General features: G+C 35.7%; 1 protein-coding gene across 1 annotated transcript in view; it reads left to right on the top strand.

Annotated features, from left to right (window-relative positions):
• Positions 1-18835, top strand: part of LOC102805531 (zinc finger C3H1 domain-containing protein-like) — a 41278-nt gene that overhangs the window by 8745 nt on the left and 13698 nt on the right. Inside the window, exons 9-17 of the mRNA XM_085501174.1 lie at positions 2311-2463; positions 2789-3081; positions 3412-3586; positions 6086-6238; positions 9329-10107; positions 12045-12176; positions 13652-13875; positions 15408-15515; positions 15652-15829. Of these exons, the coding sequence (XP_085357300.1) occupies positions 2311-2463; positions 2789-3081; positions 3412-3586; positions 6086-6238; positions 9329-10107; positions 12045-12176; positions 13652-13875; positions 15408-15515; positions 15652-15829 (2195 nt within the window). The remainder of the gene's footprint in view (positions 1-2310; positions 2464-2788; positions 3082-3411; positions 3587-6085; positions 6239-9328; positions 10108-12044; positions 12177-13651; positions 13876-15407; positions 15516-15651; positions 15830-18835) is intronic.

Below are 18835 nucleotides of genomic sequence, written 5' to 3'. Positions count from 1 at the left end.
TTCTTTGGGTTCGGGTGACTTCAATTATTCGTAACATTACATTACTGAATAAGAAGACCTTTCAGATATCCAAAATTACTTCTCTTACAAGAGAGGCAGTTTATGTTTCATATCTACTCAATGTGAACCAGCCCATTGGATATTTCAGTATTCCACCCCTTGAGGTGAGATGCACTCAATTCAGAATTGTGATGTCATCTTTAAATTCACCAAAATGCTATATACAAGTAATTTGGTCATTTGTTACCTTGCCCGTATCATCAAAGATGGAAGGAAAGGTATATTAAGGGAAAAATTTCGTCAGGCGTTGTTGTTGTTGTCGTCGTTGTCGTCGTCGTTGTTAATAATTGTTATTGTGTGCATAATAACTTTACTAATTCTATTCCAAACTTCATCAAACTTGGTCACCTTATTCATCAGTATAAAGTCTTCCCTGAGTTTAAACAACAGATGTCCTGTATGAAAATATCATGCAAAAATTGAGAAAATATGATAAAATATTTTGACTGTTTCTACTTGACTGATCACTGGTGATACACATCAAAGGTTACTGATCTCAGTGGAAATATGCATTGTTGTATGTGTTCAATGAAGCAAATGATTTATCTCGTAATAATATCCTTAGTAATGTATCGCAGAATCCCATACTGGGTTTCAAAACCAACTCATGGAGAGATTTCACAGTCTGATACACATTTGCAAACCTACCAATAAAATCTTTACAGAAAACAAGATGTCAAAAAATCAATATAAGCACTGCTATGAACTGGGTGCCAAACTTCGATCAAGATCTGAAGCTAATAGAAAATCTGTTTAGTTCATAGTTATCAAATCAAAAACAATACAGAAAAAAAATACAGAAAAAGCAAAACATTTCATCCACATTTTAAAAAGAAAATATTCTAAAATATATGTATTCTGTATTTGACAAACAGTTCATTCGACAAATGAAAACTCACAGGAATATGTTTCAGCTATTAGAACAGAATGATAGAGTTTTTATAATACTAGTTTAAAAACGCACTTCAAAGATTGCAGTGTTTGAAGATGTAGATTCTCAAGAGGCAACAGTACTGTTGACTTCTCCCTCCACTGGACACCAACTAACTATTTAAGTTGATTTGCAAACAAAGCAGAGCTTGCAACATGATAGCTATTCATAAAGGGTGTTTTTTTTTACTTTTCATATAATACAGTAGTCACACAATGAGGCAGTTCATATTTGTCTCAGTGAATCATTAATTTTTGACAGACACCTGTACAAAATACTTGGACTAAAGCCAGCTAAAATTTTCTGTTATCTTGCATGTTTTATGAATCTATTCACGTCTAAATGCAGCACTTTTTTTTTGCAGTGAGACATTTGTTTTTATACTAAAATATCTGAATTACTTTGAATAAAGCTGGAAATTATGTCCCTTAAAATAATTAAACAAATAAGGCACCAATGTTTTTGTAAGATTTTTACATCTTTTAAGGACATTCGGTAGACTGATTCCCCACTGTTGGTTCAACCCCAAAACTTGTTTGTATTCAAAATTAATTATGACAATGCATATTTATATTGAAACAAACTATGATAAAAGGAATTATATTATATAACAAAGGGCAAGGTCACCAGAGTTCAACTATGTTTAATGTTTGTTTTGATGTTGAATCAATTCTAATTCTCCCAACCTTAACTTGGCAGTGCACAGTATTAGTTTCCCTGATGGTACTAGTCACAACATTGTCATGAAATGTGCAAAAATCTGCTGGTATAATTACTTATAAATTCAACAATATGTTACCAATGTGTTTCTAAAACCCAAATCGGCATAATTCTTTTGCTATAATTTGTCAGTATAAAATGTATTCAAGAAAGTGTTTCAATATCTGCAAATGAATGCAGAACATGCTAAGAATCCTTTGGTGTGCTCATAAAGCTTGACCAAAAACTGAGAAACAGGTACATGGGATAAATAGGAACTCCAATTCCTGACTGTGATATTAGATTTATTAAACTTGTGTGGTAATTTTCATGTGTTTCTTATGAAATGTTTGAAATATATGAAAATTAATACACTCGTTCAACAGATTCGATATCACACGGCCACTCATTGATATCTTCTATGTACTCTTTAGTTCTATTGTACAGATCTGAATACTTGAATAGAAAAAAATATTTTGGTAAATTAATTTTCACTGAATTGGTAAATTGACGAAAAATTGTTAGTGTAATGTTATATATCTACTCAGTGCAGTTCTGTTGATTGCCTTTTTGCTCACCATATCTATGACTGTTATTTATTTATTTGTTTATTTGTGCAGTTACCGCAGCACAAAAGAGTTGTGATTAATTTAGGTGAAGATTCGGACAGCAGTGACAGTGAACAAACCAAGAGGAGTGTGACATCTGGTTCGGCTGGTGGACTCCTTGGTGATCTGGACATGTTCCTCAAAGAAGCCAGGAAAACAGTTGATGTAAGTTGTATTGAAATGAGATGACTTTTGGACATAAGGTACATGTAATTACTTGCAGGATATTATTCGGCCAACAACAGTTGACAAATAATTTGAACTGTTAGCTGACATTGAGCATGCTAGAAATTGTTACCTGTTCTTTTGTTGCGTCTTTCGAGTTGGCGATATGTTGTTGGTTGATAGTTTTAATTTCAACTATGGCTTTAACGAAATATTTCAATCCAACCAAGGAGATTGCAGTACAGTGTCATCCAACATAACAAGATTTATTGGTTCACCTATTGCATCAGCATAATGTAATGATTATGGTGAACTGTTTTTGCAGGCTAGTAAAGGTCAGTCTCAGCCACAGCTTATGCAGCCACTGAAAACGCCAGATGCTGTCAACCGACTCAGTGCCGACCAGAAAGAAGAGTACCGAAGATTGAAGCAAGAGATAGTAAAACGTGAATTACTTCGTAAAGTAGATGCTGGAAAATCAAGTGCTTCCCCATCACCTTGTGTTTCTGATTTAGAAACACAAGAGGAGACGGTTGCTAAGAAACCTAGTCTAACTGAAGAGCAGAAAGAGTTGTTGAAAAAGGCGGAAGGGTTTGAGTCTAAACTCTTAATCTGCAGGTACTGAATAACAACCAAAGTAGACTGGAAGATTATAATAATTCTAACATTTCTGTAGTTTGTGTTTGATGTTCACAATTCCTTGATTACCTCGCCCATAATTGTCCTGCCATTATTGAAGATGGCCAAGTGGAGTTGAATTAATTCTTCATTGGCAACTTTCACATTTTTTGCAAAACTGCGTGTCTGATTTGATTTCATATTTATGTAGTATGTAAGTGGTCAGCCACATTGAGTCGGTTGTTTGATTTGTGCAACATGTACTTGAAGTACATCATTAATCAGCATCTTGAAAGCCAGGTTATTGATAATTTTTGGGGTCATTCACAGGAAATTACTGCAGAGGGACAAAGGTATGCTGTCAGTGCTAGAAACACAGAAAACGAAAAAACAGGCTGTAGTTAAGGCAGCTGAGCTGAAAGTGCAGAAACTGAAAGAACAATTGCAAGCTGCTATGAAGCTCTTACTTACCAGTAGGTTGGAATTAAAGAAAGTTGAAAACAATGTAAGTCACAAAGTATGTGTAGATTACGTCACTGTATACATGTATGGAGGTTGCAGTCACTGTAATGTTTTGTTACTCATTTTAATGGTCTGCCACTGGATGGGTGTGTTGTTCATTATATGGGTGTACCACTGTACAGTGGGTGTGTTGTTCACTATATGGGTGTATCACTGCACAGTGGGTTTGTTGTTTTCTATATGGGTTTACCACTGTATAGTGGGTTTGTTGTTCATTATATGGGTGTATCACTGTATAGTGGGTGTGTTGTTCACTATATGGGTGTATCACTGTATAGTGGGTGTGTTGTTCACTATATGGGTGTATCACTGTATAGTGGGTTTGTTTTCTATATGGGTTTACCACTGTATAGTGGGTTTGCTGTTCATTATATGGGTGTATCACTGTATAGTGGGTTTGTTGTACACTAGATGGGTGTACCACTGTATAGTGGGCTTGTACACTATATGGGTTTACCACTATATAGTGGGTGTGTTGTTCACTTTATGGGTGTATCACTGTATAGTGGGTTTGTTGTACACTATATGGGTGTACCACTGTATAGTGGGCTTGTACACTATATGGGTTTACCACTATATAGTGGGTGTGTTGTTCACTTTATGGGTGTACCACTGTATAGTGGGTGTGTTGTACACTATATGGAGTATCACTGTACAGTGGGTTTGTTGTTTTCTATATGGGTTTACCACTGTATAGTGGGTTTGCTGTTCATTATATGGGTGTATCACTGTATAGTGGGTTTGTTGTACACTATATGGGTGTACCACTGTATAGTGGGCTTGTACACTATATGGGTTTACCACTATATAGTGGGTGTGTTGTTCACTTTATGGGTGTACCACTGTATAGTGGGTGTGTTGTACACTATATGGAGTATCACTGTACAGTGGGTTTGATGTTTTCTATATGGGTTTACCACTGTATAGTGGGTTTGTTGTTCATTATATGGGTGTATCACTGTATAGTGGGTGTGTTGTTCACTATATGGGTGTATCACTGTATAGTGGGTGTGTTGTTCACTATATGGGTGTATCACTGTATAGTGGGTTTATTGTTTTCTATATGGGTTTACCACTGTATAGTGGGTTTGCTGTTCACTATATGGGTGTACCAATGTATAGTGGGTGTGTTGTTCACTATATGGGTGTACCAATGTATAGTGGGTGTGTTATTCACTATATGGGAGTACCACTGTATAGTGGGTGTGTTGTTTACTATATGGCAGTACCACTGTATAGTGGGTGTGTTGTTTACTATATGGGAGTACCACTGAATAGTGGGTGTGTTGTTCACTATATGGGAGTACCGCTGTATAGTGGGTTTGCTGTTCACTATATGGTGTACCACTATATAGTGGGTTTGTTGTTCACTATATGGGTGTATCACTGTATAGTGGGTGTGTTGTTCACTATATGGGAGTACCACTGTATAGTGGGTTTGCTGTTCACTATATGGGTGTACCACTGAATAGTGGGTGTGTTGTTCACTATATGGGAGTACCACTGTATAGTGGGTTTGCTGTTCACTATATGGGTGTACCACTGAATAGTGGGTGTGTTGTTCACTATATGGGAGTACCACTGAATAGTGGGTGTGTTGTTCACTATATGAAAGTACCACTGTATTGTGGGTTTGCTGTTCACTAAATGGGTGTACCACTATATAGTGGGTGTGTTGTTCACTATATGGGAGTACCACTGTATAGTGGGTTTGTTGTTCACTATATGGGTGTACCACTGTATAGTGGGTTTGCTGTTCACTATATGGGTGTACCATTATATAGTGGGTGTGTTGTTTACTACATGTATATGGGAGTACCACTGTATAGTCGGTTTGTTATTCACTATGTGGGTATACCAATGTATAGTGGGTGTGTTGTTCACTATATGGGAGTACCACTGTATAGTGGGTGTGTTGTTCACTATATGGGAGTACCACTGTATAGTCGGTTTGTTATCCACTATATGGGTATACCATTGTATAGTGGGTTTGTTGTTTTCTATTTGGGTCTGCCGCTGGATGATGGGTATGTGACTATATTTGTGTGTCTTTCACTGTATGGAGGTTACACTTTTTGTCACTTTGAGTATGGTTTGTCACTGTATGAATACAGTTATTTGGTACTTTGATATATCATGCACACAAAGATATATTGTGCACCATGAAAACTATTCTGACTGAGCTGTGTTCAGCTGAATGTGATATATTAGAAACTTACAGGATATTTTTAGTTCACAATGCATACCCTTAAGGAATGTGCATCAGCAAATTTGTAAAAATCCAATATCAAACATTCATAAAAAATTTCTAGTGGTCTATATTAAAGCGTGGTGGTCGTCGCGCAGCGCATGTTCGAATTTCATGTAAATAAACAATGTATTTTACACGCGTTGTATACGTCGCTATGAGCTATGTTTAAGTCAGTGAGATTTCACATGGTACGTATGTTGACAATACTTGCCCTGCATTCTATCTTTATAGGAAGTAATAATACAGAACAAAGTGGAAAAGAAATTAACCTTGGAAACTAAACTGATAGGGGAGCTGAACACTACCAGGATTGCTGCTGGTCATGAACCGTTGTCTATTCCTCATATCTATGCAATGGCTGATAAAGAGAGGACGTACAAGAAGGTAAAGTCTCGTTTTAAAGATTCTTGTTAACCACAATACAGCATGAGTTGTGTTAGCTTTGTTGTAGTGACTATAGACATTTCACTGAGCATTCATCTGTACTGTGTCATGTTTTGGTACATTGCTTTAATGCATGGCAGCATTTGCTGTTTAGACCTGTTTGTCACTTTCATGTGTGTGTGTGTGGGGGGGGGGGTTGTTTGGGGAGTGTTGAGAGTGTTTGCCACTGTTTTATAGTTTTATATTGCAAGTCTACTTCTGTTTTTCACCTATTGTCCTGCTCAATCTTGTATATGAAAATAAAATGAGCCATTAAGATATTTTTCTATCTGTAATGTTACAGCTGGTTGTTTATCATGAAAGCCACTATCTTAATGACTTTGACAATTGGAGATTTGCATATCAAAATTCCATCTATATTTGATAAGGGTATTTCAATTTGAAATTAAATTGCACACTTGTAATGAAATGCAGTTTCTCTGTCGAAATCTGATTGAAAACTAATTTCACAGAGAAACATTGCCCACAAATTGAACCATCTACAGTGCACCATTTGCAATGAGATTCAGGAACATGGGTGAACAGGGAGTACCTTAAAAACTCGATTAGTTTGCGGTCTCTATTAGTTCGCGCACCCATTTTATTTTCAAACGCTAATTTTTAAATGTATCCTTTTAATTTGCGGCGTTCAAAAACATGTTTAAAATTGTATCCTATTAATTCGCGGGCCAGAATAAAGTGGATAACGCAGAATATATTGCATGAAGACATTAAAAATATACATATAATTTTATGTTATCAGTACTTGGTGTCGCCACAATCGCAGATGATCTCTGTCATCACAGCCTTTCAGTTAGCACGCAGTTTAGGTTCGGTAAAGATTTGACGTGAAAAAAATCATTCCCCCACGACACTACAGATGTTGGGCAAGATTATTACTTAGTCGATAAATATCCATCGGTCAGCACATCGATTACGAATTTCCGTGATGGAAAGCTTAGTACAGGGCTTTTTCGTCGCTGGTCCACAGGGTTGCATCGATTATGTGCCCGCCATTATTCTATTACGTCATTTAAGTGAACCGCCCTATGGTGCGTAAATTGACATTTTTGATTGGTCGAGCGATTGACCTCGTGTCACATTTTCATTATACCGGATTCGGTAAAAAACACAAAGTTAAGCGGTCATGTACCTTCTATAAATCTAACCTTGCACACATAATCTTGTACTGATGTGTTTTTTGTCCAAAAAAGACGTTCCCTTTCATTTAACCCCCAGTTAACTCTTCATGTCCATGGTATTTGTGAGAGTTAAAAAGATTTTTCGAACAAATGACAAGTAACTATATTGATTTGCGTCAAGCTGGGTGGCCCGAATTTAAATATCAGTGCATGAACTCTGGATGTCATTGCCCAGTGCCGCACGTAATTCAAACGCGTGGTTATTAGAGTTCAGTCGAAATGTACGTGAACAGTGCGATTGAAGTCCGCTGCCCAGAGTTTATTATATTATAGTAAAATTTTATTTGACGTATGGTATGTTTATGTTTGCGTAATTATTATGAATGCAAAGCATTGTCAAGTCGGTGATATTGAAATATTCACAGACCCAATACCCCGGGTCAGTGCCCTAACAATAGTGGAAAAAAAACTAATTATCATGAAAGCAATACATAACGAAGTATAGAGCCGGTACAATATTGTAACAAATTTGCATGATTAGAAAAGCAGTGCACTAACGACATTCAAGTTGATATATTCAAGCCAGTACAGAGTTGCATACAAGTTGCGTAATTACAGTACCTTCGGATATAATAACAATTTTACTAGTTTCAAAAAAAAAGGTTGCTAAGGTAACGCGCCAGTTCAGCGCGTGACTTGGGGTCAAAATTCGGTCAACACACACTTGATGTCAGCATCGCAGCGCAACAAGTTTTGCAAAAAAGTACTTGAAGTTCAATTGTGTCCCAAAATGATGTCGCTGATCACTCAGTTGTCGCAGCGTGTGTTGTGTCATGTTCATGATGCACCCAGTTTCGACTTTGGCTTGCTTTTCTTTCTTAGTGATGCGACCTCTCACCAATGTATTAAAACACTTTGAATTTATACTTTGCATGATTATATTTGGTCAACGCAAAACATTATTTTTTCTAAACATTTTCTTTTATCAACGCAGGGTTATTTTTCCCGACAAGATGGGCTTCGTAATATCTGCCATAACATCGCCCGGGCGATGCCTAGAAAAATAAAAAAAGGCAGTGCAGCCACACGGCTACTTTGTAGCCATGTGTTCATTGTTTGTTTGTGTACAGAGTGACCTTTGCCATTTCACTGTTTCATTTCAAGTGTAACATGGTGCCTGGTCCTTAACACAGTGCGTGTTCTCTGCCCGACTATACGCCATGAATGTCACTAGCCACGAGTCTCAGAGGCACTAAAAAACATCCTGTAATCGTGTTCATTATAAAACAAAACAAATCACTAATAAATTTATGAAAACAGCTCCTTTTTGAATCGATCGAAAAGTACTCTTTTAATTCGCGCACCAAAAACCAATAATTTCCGTTTTGACGCTATTAATTCGTGCATTTGAAAAAATAATTATTTTTACTACCGCGAATTAATCAAGTTTTTACGGTAGTCCACAGTTTGGATATGAGGAACATCCCATAATATTCAGCTGTATTGTTTTAAATTTTCATCCTCAATTCCATGAGTAAAATGAAAAATTGAAAAAAAAATAAAACCTCTTGTAAAATTGGCTGTAGGAATTGAAAGTACTGTAGACAAAACTAATACTGCTAAGATTTTCTAATGGACATTGCAATGTTGCAAGGGAAATTGTTAGACAGCAGTCTTCAGGATCAGTTTATTTTGATGCCACCTGTCACCTGAAAACACAAAATAAAGTTAATCTGTACTAAACTGAAGCTGGTTTCCTAGAGCTCTGCATGCAAATTACGTATTGACACAAGTAAAGCAACATCCTTCCAGTTACGAGATAGATGCTATCATGCATAGAGTAGCCTAGAAACTCAAAACTTTAATTCTATTCATTTATATCTAAATCATTATGTATTACCACTTACAGATACAAGATAAAACAAGTACTACAAGTGTTGCTGCCCCTAGAAAACTCACACAAGAAGAGATTGCTTTGGAAAAAGCAAGGCTGCAGAAACTGGAACGCGTATTTGCAGAGAAGATTAAAAAGCTACGGGAGATTCAAAATAGAAAAGAATTAACAGTTGCAGCTTCTAAAGATTCTAGTTACGGTGCTTTTCAACGATTGGCGGAGGTTAAACTGCAGTCGGCCAATCTAAAGCCTGCAATGATTGAGTACAAAAAGGATAAAATATGTTTTGATTTTGGCAATGAGAGTGATGTAGATGAAAGTCAACAGAGTGTGAAAACAAGGAGGAAGTCTCTTATTGAATTAAATCCAAGCACAAAGCCGAATTTAATGAGTCCAAATAACGAGAAATCTAAAACTCGGATTGAAAGCACTGATATTACCACTGATGCAGACAACAAGTCTGAAATTACAGCTATTGGCAAAGAAAACAAAGAAGCTGGGAAGAGTAGGACATCAAAAATTAGTAAAAAAGATGTTTTTGCCAAGAAAATTTTTTCCATGCCTTCCGACTCACAGCTGGAACGGTTAAAAAGATTACAAAAAGAAAAAGAACAGGTTGTTAAGTTTGATCCGATGTGGGTCTATGTTGGTCGTGACAATGATTACATCAATGTTCGGAAACTTAACTTGGATATTCCAGTTGCGGAAACTGTTGCAAAACAGTCTGTTGATGATGGGGAGATTGTTTCTTACAAACCATACAAGAGTACTTTATTACACTTCAAAACATACAGGTAAGTGGTATGAATTATAGGCAGAGATTTCTATGTAAAATTTCTGTTTGTGCTCTGAATGTTCTATATACACAATCTTCATGTTGTATTCAATATTTTGCTCCCCCGTCAATGAAGTCGACAAAGTTAAGCTACTCATATTATTGATTGTCCATCATTTGTCTGCTTTAAGCTAAAATCATACTATGAATACCGGTTGTTGCATTTTTGATATGGGTCCCATGCGATGTATAGTACGTTGTTTGTTTACACAAAATTTGAATTTTCATGGTGATCCTTTAAATTAATTACTTTTTCAATTTGACGATTTGCCTAATGGTGGCAATTGACACCTCACCTCTTGAGGGCGCATTTTATAAGTTGCCTTAAAGGGGAAGTCAAGCCAAACATCGTAATGCTCCCCAAGGAAAGAGCTCCACATGTACTGTAAAATCCTTTTGGCTTGGAATTAATTTTCTCTATTTTCGCTGAAGGAATGATTCAGTGAAAATAAAATCCAGCAAATGTAAATTTTTTCCTACATTTTACATTCAACTCGTCAAAAATCAGTGAAAATAAATTCCATACAAAACACCCAAAAGTATTTTCAACGAAAATTAATTCTAGCTAAAATAAAGTATTCTACAGTATATAACTTTTCTTTCTCTAGATATTTGACTTTTTACCAATATTATGTAGTTTGCCATCTTGATTCTTCAGCAAAGGATTGAGGGTAAAGTGTTACATCATATCCCCTGTTGTGAAAAATGGAGAAAATGCTTTCATCTATAACGTGAAAAATACTGATGCGAATTTGTTCAAATTTTTGATGTGTACATGTATATAACTCATGTATATCATTATAGTAATGGAAATTAGAATGTTACAAATACACATAAAGTGAAAATATTGCCACAAACATAAAAAAAATAAAAATCATTATTTTAGTTGTTAAAAATAGAATAACACTTTTTAGTCCCCTTTTTGTGGTCAACAGGTAATATATCATCTATATAACCTACTCACATCGATAAATTGTATACAATATTAGAAAATTTGAGCATTTGGTAGAAAAACACAAAATGAACTATTTTACCAGTACATGTATGCTACCATTGTTCTAAACTTTCATCCAATTTGAAGTTCAACTTTTGAAGTTATAGATGAAATCATTTTCTCAATTTCTGACAACAGTGGATATGTCATACTTTACCCATAATCCTATGCTGAAGAACCAAGATGGTGGACTACAAAATACTGATGAAAAGTTGAAAATCTAGAGAATGAAAAGTGATATAAATAAACTGTAAATTGCATGTCCTTGCATTTGCCGAGCTCTTTCATCTGGGAGTATTATGGTGTAAGCCTTGACTTTTCTTTTAAGATTATTCTGAATTTCATTCATACGATACAGATACAATAGCTCTGCTGACTTTGTTACCATAGAAATAGGAACTGCTAGATAATTCAGTGGGAACAACACATGATTCAGCATGGTGATTTAGTCATGACTGTTTTTAGCCTGGAATATAAACAGGGTAACGGAACGCTTCTGTGACGTTAAGATGATGTATATGGGTTACAACAGTGTCGTTCAAAATCAACAACTGTATGTGTTTATTTAGCGCTTCGTCGTCGTCTCTCGAAAACATAATCTTAATTATCAAAACAATATTGACAATACATGGCCTTCATGTCACCCATTTACGTCATACAGTGTTGAAGCACCTCATCACTAGAGGGCGCAGTTTATAGGGAAGGTGTATCACTATGTTAAGTATCATCCATTTACCAATGAAAGTTAAAGGTTTTTCAGAGACTGCTTTCTGATTTTCTGATGCAGTAATTTGTACTGAGTTAGTCTTATACAATGTACAATATTTCTTAGGTCAGGGTTTGTCATAAGCCTTCTATTATGGTTTTGTTCGCATTTATTTCATTTCATCTTTATATTTCAGATTTAACCCATATTACAGAACTAAATGTAAACTGTCTTTGAGCTCACCAAGTTTTAGTAATAGACTCAATCCACGCAGAGTGCTTTGTTCATTTGACTTAAAAGGAACTTGTAATGATGAAAAATGCCCCTGGTAAGTATACTTTACTGGTTTTCTTTTCCCAATTTCTGACTTCAAATGAATTTTAACAAATTTTCTATTTCCTATTCTATATTTCTAAATATATGAGATTTTATTCTACATGTGAATGTAGTATAATCAATTACATTTTTTTGTTTGTTTTTTATTCAAAAGTTGTGTAATAATCAAGTTATACACAGAATAGTATCATTGCCTGTTTGTTACCATTCATCTAATATATTCTTTTGTCACTGGTCATTCCAATTCAGGCAATTCCCCTTTGTCGAGCGGAGCTTATCATATGAGTGATTGTCTGTCGTCCGACGTCCGTCGTCCGTGTCAATGTTTTACTTTTTCGACTTCTTCTTGAAAACTACAAGCATGAATACTTTGATACTTGGTGTATATGTACCTTGGGTTGACCTCTCTCGGATTTGTTCATTTCATGATCATATCTTCAATTCTCTAATTTTGGTGAATATTTTTTTCATTTTTGGTAAAAAGTGATATTTTCAACTTCTTGTTAAAAACTGCAAGTCCAATTGCTTTGATATTACATATATAGGTACTACATGTGGACCTCTCTCAGATTTGTTCATTTTGTAATGATATCTTTAATTCTCTAATTTTGGTGAATATTTTTGTCATTTTTGGTAAAAACTGATATTTTCGACTTCTTGTTAAAAACCGCAAGTGCAATTGCTTTGATATTACATATATAGGTACTACATGTGGACCTCTCTCAGATTTGTTCATTTTGTAATGATATCTTTAATTCTCTAATTTTGGTGAATATTTTTGTCATTTTTGGTAAAAAGTGATATTTTCGACTTCTTGTTAAAAACTGCAAGTCCAATTGCTTTGATATTACATATATAGGTACTACATGTGAACCACTCTCAAATTTGTTCATTTCATGATATCTTCAATTCTCTAATTGTGATGAATATTTTTGTCATTTTTGGTAAAAAGTGATATTTTTGACTTCTTGTTAAAAACCACAAGTCCAATTGCTTTAATAATACATATATAGGTACTACATGTGGACCTCTCTCAGATTTGTTCATTTCATGATGATATCTTCAATTCTCCAATTTTGATGAATATTTTTGTCACTTTGGTGAAAAGTGATATTTTTGAATTCTTGTTGAAAACAGCAAGTCCCATAGCATTGATACTATGCATATTGTTTATTTTTTAATGATATCTTCCGTTCTTTAATTGTAATGTGCATTGCTAACAGCGGAGCTATCTCAGCCGAGAGGCTGCTTGTTTCCCTATATTTTACAATCAACTTGTCATAAAGCAGTAAAAATAAATTCCATAGAAAACACTCAAAAAGCCTTTTCAGCGAAAATTAATTCCAGCTAAAATAAAGTATTTTACTATAAATCACTCACAAAAATACCAAATACACTTATTGCAATATTGAAATATGTTGAATAAATTACACCCAGTTATACATAGTTTGCTGCATTTGTTGGTAGGCAACATAGTGATGACTATGAACTGACAACAGACGGTTTGTACAAAGACATTGTGTCCTATGCACCTAAGCTGGCAGGGATAGACGATTCAACAAACATTGCTGACTGCGATAAAAAACTGACGAGTTACATTGAAACGATTAAGAAACAAAAGCTGAAAATAATGAACACTGATCAGCTATCGCTCTGGTTTGTCAGTAAAGTGAATGAACACTATAGTCGAGGTAAGTTACGAATTCTTATTATACATGTACGCCTTTGTGTCACATGTATGTCAGTATAGTGAATCACGCACTACATTGTTGCTGGGCTGACGTAAACAAAGAGTTTGAATTGACATAAATATGACACATACAAACATGTCTGTGTCACTTTCATATGTACAGTAAAACCTGTCAAAACCGACCCCTGGATAAACCGACCTACTGTCAGAACCGACCGATTTATGTAGTCCCGAAATTTCTCCATAGACGCCTATGTTAAAACAACCTGTGAAATCCGACCACTGTCTACTCCGAACACCGACCGCATTGATCGGCCCCAAGTCCAATATTCACACTGAATACATCGACCATCCGACCAGTTGCACCACGTCCGCTGTCTAGTAATCCGGTCTGCCCGACCTAAAAAGTGTGCATTGTGTTGAATTTACCGTGAACGTCACAGAAACAATATCAAATCTCACACTACAAGTAACGTCCCGTGTAAAACAATAGCAACTGATTAAGTTTTTCACACCACACGCCATCGCATCGCGTGATGTCTGGACAGTGTAATGACCCCGGATATAAACAAATGATCGGGGTCATCAACTTCAATTGCGGTGAAGCACACTGCATTATCACTTCTTCAACGATCAAAACATTGAGTTTTCTTCTTTCCATAACGATTCTGATCGACAATTTTGTGCTTTCGAATGTTTCCGTAAAGGGGGCTTCAAGATTAAAATTTATGATGACGAAGAAGCAGACGATGACAAAGAATTCGGAAACCTTATTTAGCATGTTGCAGAGCCGCAAACACAGTGTAGCATTGTAGAATACCTCCACTTTGATGAACGTATACCGACTGAAGCAATGTATGACGGCGAGTGGGAGCAACAGACGCATGGCGATGTGCTAGACATGTTAACAAGATTACAAAACTTCGCAATAAACAAAGACTCCAGCTACTTGACAGATATCCAAAATTTCATAATTCGAACGAACAAAATCGTTGAAAAAAGATGTTCTTTAAAGCGGTGAAAACTTGATGATTTTTTTACATCGTAATTTGATTCATTGACTTAACAACAAAATCAACTGTCTGCATAAATTATAATAATTACATGTAGCTCACGTGAACTTACGTTGTGATGTCATTCAAAATGGACGCCTTCAGTTACGATACGCGATACTTACCCGGTCTGTTCCAACAGTTATTTTAATGTTTATTGATTTCATGTACATACCATAATATTCTTGTCTTGTTTGGTAAATTATTTTATTGAAACAATACAATAAATGTAAATACATGTATAATCACCGGAGGCAAACTCCGGTGTCTTTCATTTGTCCTGTGTTTACAGCACATGTAATTGTTGTTTCAATCGAAGTTATGCCCACCCTGAATAAACCGACTCCCTCTGAAAACCGACCATAGATCCCAGTCCCAGTCATGGTCGGTTTTGACAGGTTTTACTGTAGTTTTATAGACGGATGAAATTTATTTTATTGCTGTCAGATGTATAATACTGACTGCTACATTTATTCCGCAGTGGCTCCACACACAATTTTATTCGATCAACGGAAATGGAAACCACAAGATATAACAAAGAAAATAGCTAACAAAGAAGACGGGATGGACAGTGAAATAAAGATGCCAGGTAATGTAATGAACATGTGTTCATTAGTTGTATCATTTCGTCTGCACAAATAGGAAAACTCAGATTTATTCATATCACTGATTGCCCATTATTTTTGCTGACTTCTCATGAATACATCTAACATATATTTCAACAGAGAAAAGGTTACCTTCGAAAAAACTTGATATGGACTCGATACTATTGGAAGATGATACTCGTTACTTCAGTTGCGATGTGAACAGTGCTCATGATTTAGAACTAGCCGTGTTACAGCACCCCACTGACGTGCAATTGTGGATTAAGTTGGCTTATAAGCAACTATCTGGGAAAAACAGGTGAGTACATGTTTTATATAATACTTCATTGACTGATGATGTTGTAGCATTAAGGTAGAGATGCAGTTTATTTGGCTTGCTTTTTAATTGAGTAATTAGACAATGAAGATGGTATTATATATCCAACATGTTATATATTTTCTGAAAGCTTATTATACAAACTTTGTAAAACTTGTCTTTATTTTAAATATCCAGAATGCGTTTTTGATTTTGGGTCAAAAATATGCTTTTTTGGACAAAAGTGGTTTAAAAAAAATTAGCTTAAAAACTTCAAGTCCATTTGTGGGTAAAATTACATCACTGGATACCTTGGTATACTACTAATTCAAATGCGTCCACTCATCTCTCTAACGACTTTCAAAGTCGCACAGCATGACCTCAAAGTTCACTCTTTTCTATTTTTGCATAATTTATATATCCATGTTAATTGCGGACTTGTTATTTTTGTTCCACTCGCCGTAATAAACTGTCCGGACGCATTTTGAAGGGGGAACACCTTGTCAATAATGTGTGAAAATTTCGAGGCAAATGGCCAAAGCGTCTATCAGCTATTTTAATTTAAAACCCAAGAATTCACCAAAAATAGAAGACGAGAAAAAGGCTAATTTGCATATTTGCGCGTTAAACCGGGATTTACTGCTTTGTCATACTTTGTCATACTTTCTAGACTATTGAAATTGAAAGTTGACGTATAGACATAGACATTTTATGTAAAATCGTTGGACCAGAACAACTGCTCTTGAATATATAAATCAGAAACACGTCATTCATACCAGTGTTTTGATGGGGTCGGTAAAAACACGTGGCAATGTCCAGTAAATATGACGTCATCTCATGAACTATTAAACAGGGGCGGTCCTAGGAAGGTGACCTTTTATCACGATCAAAACATGGCTTCTCTTCGATGTATTTTCAATAAAAAATCTACGAGTATTTCAGAGCCTATGGTTTACCGTGAAGAGTACAAAGTGGGATATTAAATTATTTATCCTTGATGATTTTTATGTAGTATTGAGAACCAACTCCAGGAAGCGAACGCACAATAATGAATAATCGCGTAATCCTAGAATCGAAACGCGAGGCACAGAAGTTTTGTTCATCGTTTCCAATCCCATTTTTCCCACTGCAACATATTTGTTAAAAGAAATATTTGAATTATGTTCGTTTTTTAAGGAGGCATTTTTTTATTTTTCCGATTTTGGCAACGCCTTATTCAGGGATTTTCTAAGACAGCCGCAGACAATCAGCGCACGGATGTACGTACAAAACATGCTGTTGTACTACCGGCGACGGTCGCCTGCAAGAAGAGAGCTCCAGCTTCTAACGTAAAAGTTTTAAAATTTCGACCGGTTTTAAATAATTAGTGTTGGAAATCTGACATGTTTTAAGAGTGCAAAATTAAGGTGCATTTTCGAGCGGTCGAATTTTTCTGAATAGAAATCGGCAAATGAAAAAAACAGGAGTGCTAAACAGTGTGCTTCGGTAGTTTAAAAAAATGGAATGTCCGTCAAATTTACGTAAACTTCCCCCATTTTTCACGGAAAAAAGCAAAGGTCGTGGCCGTGTTGCAGGCTAAAAAACTCAAAAATCAAAACAAAATCATCAATCAGTAAGTATTATGACAAGGAAAGCAAAACATCAGACGCGGAGAAGCGGTCAGCGCGTCGAAAGAGTTGTTACCGTAATGTATCAAGTTACCTCTCCCTGTGATTTATTTTTCATTGAAATTATTTGGTTGTTTTCAATTAATTTTAGCGTACCTTTGCAATTTATTTTAGCATTGTCAGTTGTTTGCTTCATTGAATTAAACGGAGTTCGTCCGGTTGCAAACAAAGCTGTCTCGCACCACCGAGCAAAACTTGCGAATGATCGAAGTACAGGTACCCATTGGACAAAAGATACACAAAAGTTTGTATCTCCCCGACCCAGTGCAATATATCCGGTTAGAATCAAAGCTCACGTGTCCCTTATTTGAGGGACCAGATTCTGCCGTAAATTCGGGATGGGATTTAGAAAAAAAATAAAACGGGACTTTTAAGGTGTATTTTGGCGTCATTTCAATCATTCCTAATGCCTAAAATAGAGTCTAAGTTTTACCGTAGTCATTGACGCCTATTCAAGAGTATGGTGTTTATTGTGACTAGCGTGAATGGGTAAGCTCCGTTTCGACTATGAGCAGTTATCACTGTAAACAATGTTAAATTATTCTTCACATGCTCAGTTTATTTTTTGAGAACAATTATTTAAAAATAAAATCTCTCAGTCAATCAGAAACTCGGATTCATGCCTTCAGGGAAAGTCATGTTTGGACGCTCACATCGATTTGTTTTTCGTTCGGTGGGCTGATGCCTTCGTGTAGCTTTTGCATCTTCCGACATAGAAATCATCTGAATCTTCTTTCTACCTCTCTTTCTTTTCACACCACGCATAATGTAATGATAAAAATTAAGAAAAAACGCTGAGGAAATATAATGTTTGGTTTGCTAGCGAGCGAGAACTGATTTGAGAATAATTGCACATGCGTGTGAATTGAATGAACTATGACCCGTACAATCTCGATTTGCATATTGTCAATCAAAGGTCTTGTTATTTGGTTACTCATGCAAATTAGGCAATTGGACATAAACATTGCCACGTGTGAGTGTTTTTTATTTTTAACCAGAAAATAAACAGCATTTTTAACGGTGTTCCAATAAGAATTCATTGGTCAAATTTTCACAGAATGTTCTTTAGATAAAAATCTATATAAAAAACGAAAAAAACTATTTTTGATTGAAATTCACAAATAAAGTGCATCTCTACCTTAAGCCCAGTGTGTTTGTTTCTTGAAGTTGGGTCACATTTCCTGTTCTAAAACATCTGTTGAATGGAGAAATGATTATGTTTTCTATATCTGTAGTTTTTCAGTATTTTTCTTGATACCTGATTGCGTCGTTAACAATGATCATGCGTTATGCTATGATCATGTTGCATGGATATTATATAATAAAAAAAATTCTTGTGGCA

This window comes from Saccoglossus kowalevskii, chromosome 7 (genome assembly GCF_978046115.1).
Source record: "Saccoglossus kowalevskii chromosome 7, keSacKowa6.1, whole genome shotgun sequence".
NCBI lineage: Eukaryota > Metazoa > Hemichordata > Enteropneusta > Harrimaniidae > Saccoglossus > Saccoglossus kowalevskii.
This window is presented reverse-complemented; position numbering and strand designations above follow the sequence as displayed.